This window comes from Diceros bicornis, chromosome 37, assembly GCF_020826845.1.
Source record: "Diceros bicornis minor isolate mBicDic1 chromosome 37, mDicBic1.mat.cur, whole genome shotgun sequence".
Classification (NCBI taxonomy): Eukaryota; Metazoa; Chordata; class Mammalia; order Perissodactyla; family Rhinocerotidae; genus Diceros; species Diceros bicornis.
Window position 1 is genome coordinate 23,820,400 of NC_080776.1, and position 6,460 is coordinate 23,826,859.

At 58.9% G+C, this 6,460-nt stretch overlaps 1 protein-coding gene across 1 annotated transcript; it reads right to left on the reverse strand.

Annotated features, from left to right (window-relative positions):
* Window positions 1-784: 784 nt before the first annotated feature.
* Window positions 785-3,890, reverse strand: GBX2 (gastrulation brain homeobox 2). Its single transcript, XM_058533486.1, has 2 exons — window positions 2,977-3,890; window positions 785-1,964 (listed from the first exon to the last, which is right to left on the reverse strand). Exons 1-2 carry the CDS (start codon window positions 3,497-3,499, stop codon window positions 1,441-1,443), a joined length of 1,047 nt encoding a protein of 348 aa, XP_058389469.1. The 5' UTR covers window positions 3,500-3,890; the 3' UTR covers window positions 785-1,440.
* Window positions 3,891-6,460: the final 2,570 nt, after the last annotated feature.

The window sequence follows — 6,460 nt, forward strand, 5'->3', positions numbered from 1 at the left end:
CGCGCCCTGTTGGTCTCCCCACCGAGGCAGGGAGGTGCCCAGCTCTCAGGCACCCTCCCGGATGGGCGCCCAAAAGGCCGGCGTTCCTCCCCCTTCCCCTCTTTGTGCAGCTGACTACCCGGGCGCCCTTGGGGTGGGGCGGTGGTCGGGTCCCGCCCCCCTCCGACCCCGCCCGGAGAGGGAGGTGCCCGGCCCGCTGGCGCTCACAGCCCGCCTCCGCCTCGGAGCTGAGCGCTGCCGGGAAGCCCAGCTCGGCATGTTGGGTTTCTCTCCTGTAGGAAGATAACGCCCGGGGCCTGATTTACGGCGCGCTCGGCCCTGCCCGGCGAGCGAGCACCGCTTCTTTTCGTGTCGGGGCAGTTTGTAAGGAAACGCTTGTCCTCCCCGGCTGTGGTCGATTTAGAGCGTCCGGAGTCTGTGCAAAGCCACCAACACCCGCGCTCGCTTCCCCTCCTCCGGGCACCCGGCACCTCCTCTGGCTGAAGTCTGCCAGCCTCCTAGGTATTGATTAGGCTGTGCAAAGGGGGAGATGTTAAATTTCTATGATGGTGAAAATTAGCTTTTCTTAAATTTATAACCCAACTGGAGCTCTTGCTCTCCAATTAAAAACCTAGTAACATGCAGTGTGGCTGGCTTCTGTCAAGTCAGCCTGCAGACACCTGGACAGGGGACATTTATCCAGTACTGGTCCCAGACCAGCTGCCTGGCCACACTCTGGTGGTGCCCTTAAACAGCCAAATCTGGACACACTTATGAGACCCAGGATCAGTCTTTTTTTTCTCTCTCTCTCCTTTTTATTATTCACAAGACTGAGAGTGTTTGAATGTCATAACTTATAAGAAAATAAACTACATTGAAATAAATTAAACACAACAGAGACGTGCTTCAGACATGGCTCAGAGAGGGTCTGCAACCCCGGGAAAGAAGCCAGGCAAAACCAGAGCAAAGCAATCTTCCAGGCTGCCCCAAAACGTCTGCTTTTCAGTCAACTAAAAAAGCCAGAATAGAAACAAAAATAGGTGTTAACCCCAGTGTGTGTTCTGGTGTCATGTTACCTTGGGAAAAGTATGGAGAGGTGGCTGGTATGCTTGGTGGATTACAGCATAGGTTTTGTTTTCTTCTGGAATGGGAGTGGAGAATATTACTGGGTAGTTTGGTCCTATAACTTTCAAAATACTGCAGCTGCGATCCAGTCTATATAGATATCTATGTACAAAGTAGGATAGTATAATAAATATTTAGTGTCTTCAGGTGTAGCTGGAGCCACTTTGAAAGCAGTCTTTTAAGCCTGTTTCATGAATATACTCTCAATTTGTTTGGGATGTCCAAAGTTGGGGGGTGACTTTGAGTTTTCCTTCAAAGGTGGGGGAGTCCACCAGAGGTTCCCTCTAGCACTGTGGCTTTTGGGTGGTGGTCCAGGCCCTGGCCCTCCCTGGGCCCTCAGGGTCGGGCCTGCTCCAGCTGCTGGTGCTGACTTCGAATAGCGAACCTGCTGACGTGGACGGGGATGGGGACGACGATCTTGGGGTTCCGGGAGGGCTCCCCTGTCTTGGAATTGGCATTGCCCGCCTTCACCCGTTTCCACTTGGCCCGGCGGTTCTGGAACCAGATTTTCACCTGGACCTCGCTGAGTTTGAGGGCATGGGCGATCTGCGAACGCTCGGTCAGCGAGAGGTACTTCTTGCAGTGGAACTCCTTCTCCAGCTCCAGCAGCTGCTCGCTGGTGAAGGCAGTCCGCCGCCGCCGGTTCTTGCCGGTGGACGTGGTGCTGCCCGCGGCGCCGCCGCTCGGCGGGGCCTCGTCCAGTGCGTGGCCGGGGTCTTCCTCCTTGTGAGCCGCCTGGCCAGTCAGATTGTCATCCGAGCTGTAGTCCAGATCGCTCTCCAGCGAGAAACTCTCCTCCTTGCCCTTCGGGTCGTCTTCCACCTTTGACTCGTCTTTCCCTTGCCCTCTGACAGCCCCGACTGAAAGCAAAACCAAACGGCGTTTTATTACATTTCGCACACCGGCCTTCCTTTCCCCTTCCCATCGTTACTTGGGCATTTTCCCTTCTTAGCGGATTGTCATTCTATGACATTAACACATTGCGATTTCCTGGCCTTTGAGGGGTAGACAAGAGGGAGGGGGGCGTGAGAAAGCTCAAAGGAGAGGAGGAGACAGTACAGGCAACGGCCCTTTGCCCAGAACCATCACTCAAAGGGCCTCCAGGCCTCCTCTGCACCCTGGCAGCTTAAGCCAGAAGTAACAGGAGGCGTGAGGCCCAAGAGAGCGTCGTCTTTGTCCTCGGGGTGGGAGCTGGGAGAGGACTGAGGGGAGTTCACCATCCATCTTGGCCCGCCCCCCGCCAGTGAAAATTTAGGGAGCCTCAATTTCATCACAGCCAGAGTGAGGTGCAGATCCCAGGCTGTGTCTTTTTTTGAGACAGATTATGTTGATCTAAGAGAAGTTTCATAGCCTTAGGAGAAGTTCCCACCAGACACCCCAACACACACGCAGACGCACAACCTCCAAGGAATCCGATTCTCCCAGGCAGGCAGCAAGCCCAGTGAGGGGGCTTAATACGTCTGGGCGCCCCTGGGTACACGCACGGCTGAGACGCACTGCCCAACCCAGCTCCCCTGAAGGCTGAAACCTACCCGGGACCCCAGGTCACCACGCGATGGGGGGGTGGGGGTGGGGAGATAGACTCGTCCAAACTCGCCGACAGATACAGTGCCCCGCGCAGCAGCTGGCCGGGAGCGCTAAATGCCACCCTTCACACCCGGAGACCCTGCTTGTTGCGTGGCTCTAAATGCCCCCCGGAGGCCCACGCAGCGCAGCTCGGCCGCGTCCCCCCGCTCCTCAGGCGGGGGGGAGCTGGGGCGGGGGTCGCGCGGGGGCTCGGCCTCGCCCCCTGGGCCCCGGCGGGAACCTGGAGCCAGCTCGCACTCTCCTCCTCCCTCCTTCACGCCCCGGTCGCGCGCGCCGCCGACTCACCGAGCGACGCCTGCACAGCCTCGGCCGCGGAGAAGGCAAGCAGCGAGCCCTCCTTGGCCAGGAAGCCTTTGCCGTCTTCCGCGTCGGCTTGCAGCGCCTCCGCCTTGTCGAAGTTGCCGCCGCCGGGCAGCGGCTGCGGCGCGAACTTGCGGGCGGCCGCCGCCTCCTGGTGCTGGGGAGACGCGGAGAAGCCGCCGGGCAGCGTGGCCATGAGCGTGGAGGTGAGCGCCATACCTTGCGCCAAGCTGGAACAGAAGCCGGTGGGCAGGCTGGGGATCTGGTGGTGAGGATGCGCGGGCGGAAGCGCGGGCTGCAGCGCGGCCTGGGGCAGCGCGGGCGGCGGTGGCGGCGGCGGCGGCAGCACCACCGGCCGGTAGGGCATGAACATGGGGTAGCCGGTGTAGACGAAATGGCCGGGGCTGGGCTGCGGCGGGCTGCCGATCAGCGAGTCTATGCTGAAGGCGGTACTACTCCCCAGCGGGCGCTGCATCATCATCAGCGACGGCGGGAACGCTGCGCTCATAGACGCGCTCGGGAGAGGCCAGCGAGAGGCGAAAAGTCCCCGCGCCGCGCCGCCGCCAGGAAGCCCGCCGGGCGCGGGGAGCACAGCTGAATGCGCCGGGCAGGGGCCGAGCGGGTCCCCGAGAGCAGACGCCGCCGCCCCTCAGTCCTGGGCCCGCTGCATGCCCGGCGGGTGCGAGTGCGGGCGGTGCGCGGGGTGAGGCCGTGCGCCCGGTATTGGAGAGGGCGCCCGGGCCCCGCGGGCTCGCTGGAGCCGCTGCCCTCGGCTTGCCCGTCGGAGCCCGCGCGCGTCGCGTCTGCGGCCCTCGGCCGCGGATCACAGCCGTCGGTGCGTCCCTCTGTCCGTCCTGCAGTCCGTGGCCTCCCGCCGGCCGCTGGGGAGCGCGCGAAGCTGGCGCACTTGTCTTCGGCGGGCGCCGCCAGCACCTTTAAATCGCGCTCCTCTTTCTCATTCACATTTTGCCTGCTGCCCGGCCCTGCTCGCCTCACGTGGGGCCGGGCGCCGCCGCCTATTGGCTGCTCCCGGAGGGGCGGGGCGAAAGCGGGCCCCGCCCCTTCCAGCAGGACAGGCTGCCAGCAGGCTGCAGGCGCCGCCGGGGGAGCGCGCGGGCCGGAGAGCCAGAACCTGTGCTACCCGCCGGCGCCGCGCAAACTTCAAAGGGCCAGTTGGCAGCTCCAAGGCTCGAATCCCGCGCCCCGGCAACCTTGTCGAGGCCGCCTCCAAGGGCAGCTTCTGGCGCTAGGGCCCGCCGCGGCTGGGCCGAGGGCTTTCTATTTCTTTTATATGTGCAGTGGAACAAACCTGCCCGCGGCTCACCCTGGCGCTGGGTGCTGCTGCAGCGCCAGGGGTCCGCGCAAGGTTCCCGGAGTTGGGGGCAAGGTCCTGCCCCTCCAGATCCGACCCTAGGGCGCTGGTCGGGAGCTGGCAGCCCCTGCCCACCGCGGGGAACCCTCCGGGTTGTTCGCTGCGCCCCCCACGCTCCCGGCGGGGCGGGGAGGCTGCTGGTTCCCCCATCCCGAGCTGGGCCCTCCCGTGAGCGATCCCTTGTCATTTTTCATGACATTCTTAATCATCACACCTATTCACACACTTTGCCTGCACGCACCAAAATAACAGCCACGATAATTATGATAATAAAGCGAGTCCTTTATCTGCGCCATCCTCGGGGAGGAAGGGGGGAGTTGCTGTGCCTCCAGATTGTATAACGTGAGATTATCCTGATGAAAGCTTTATGATGTTTGCTCAAATAAAAGCTGCGTTTTGTAAATAGGCGCTAATTAAGCACCTTGAGAACGGAGGGAGCGCTCATCCCGGCGCCACCGCCCGGTCTCCAGCGCGAGGACTCGAGGGCGCGCCGTTCCCCTTTGCCTACCGCAGGATGGAGCCGAATCCCTCAAGATGTTTCCTCTGTCTCGACAATGGTAAAACGCCAGAATATGGGAGTAAGGGAATTGGCGAGGAGGGGGTGGGGGCTAGGGATGTTCTGATCCGCTTTTCCATAACAAAAACTTTCAGCTCTTGTGTTCTCTTTAAAAGTGGAATCATTTCGTGGCATGGGCAGACTGTGCAAAGCGCGCCAGCGCGCGCGGGGCTTCCACGCGCCTCCGGGCCTCGGCTCCAACCTCCCGGGTCTAGACAAGCAGCGGACAAGCACCGTGCTCGGGAGGAGAGGAGAGAAGGGCATTGTTATATCGGTCATTAAAAATCAGCTCACGCCAAGGACCTAGTGGTTGGGGAGTTGGCCCGTGTTGGACGTGTGTTATGTATCACTTACAAGCACATTTAATTGGGAGATAAAGATAAATCGATCTTTATGAATTTATCGACCCGATTCTTTGAAGCTCTTCTTTCTCGCTCTTCCTTTTTCTTGCGCTCTAACTCCAAGGCCCCCCGGGGGAACGTCTTAATCCCGGACTACCTCTTCAGCCAGGAGTCTGGCCGGGGACCCACTGCCCACCCAACGGGCCCTGAAGGAGAGAGGGGAGGGTGCCTCCTGGGCGCCCCGGGGTGCTGAGAAAACTCGCTGGCCCCGCCGACAGCCGCCCTCCTCCTCCTCGCCTCCTCCCCCCGCCCCCCCCCCCCCCCCCGGACAAAGACGTCTGGAGCGCGTTTCCCCACTCCAGGCCGCGGTAATAGATGGTTCCGGCAGCAGGCGGTTTGAAAGGAATTCATTAGGACGCTGCCTGTATTGCCTCCGCTCCCTTCACGCCCAGACCCCGAGGTGGCTTAGGCGGTGTGAGAGGAAATGAATTCCCGTTGGGATCCACGGGGAAGGAGGTGTCTGTGGGGTCTCTAAGCTCCATCCTTCTTTCTCCACTCCTACAAAAGAAGAAAAGGAAAAGGAAAAAAGATATGGAAGCCCAGGGCAAAAGTCTGATTTCTTTATGAACATAATAAATACTTCCTATTATAAGATAGTTACAGGCACGCCGTCTCGGGCATGGTTACCTTGTTTTTTGAATACTAAGAGAAAGCACTAGACTCCTTGCATGATTTACATTGCTACAGCTGAGCCCCTTCGCGGCTTGACACTGGCATGCCTGTGGAAGCTGTTACTCATTTTACCTAGGCAGATATGCCATCCACTTTGCTATCTCGCCGTAAAAATATTGTTCTAGGGACTTCCGTCGCCTGATTACCCTCCGAGAGCCAGGGATTCCTTTGATTATTTTGGTGATAATTCCACATTTAAAGTTCAGCAAGAAGATTTAGGTCCGGTGAATTATAGCTACACTTGAAATAATTTGATGGCATATTATTTGCATCCATAAATTGCCGTGGAAAGTATTGACTGCAGGGGTTATAATACTAATCTTCTTTTATTAGTGAGTTCAGAGGATTCTCATCAATATGAATTTTATTTACTAGTGTGCTTTTTCTCCAATGCAATGCAGTCATATTTTCTCATCTAATGCTTAACTGCTTAGAAAACGACTGTTCGCGTCATAAAAGGATCCTTGT

Coding starts and splice junctions, on each gene's coding strand:
- GBX2 (XM_058533486.1), bottom strand. CDS start 3,499: ATGAGCGCAGCGTTCCCGCCGTCGCTGATGATGATGCAGCGCCCGCTG. Junction 1,965..2,976: donor GGCTGTGCAGGCGTCGCTCG/GTGAGTCGGCGG, acceptor TTTTGCTTTCAG/TCGGGGCTGTCAGAGGGCAA.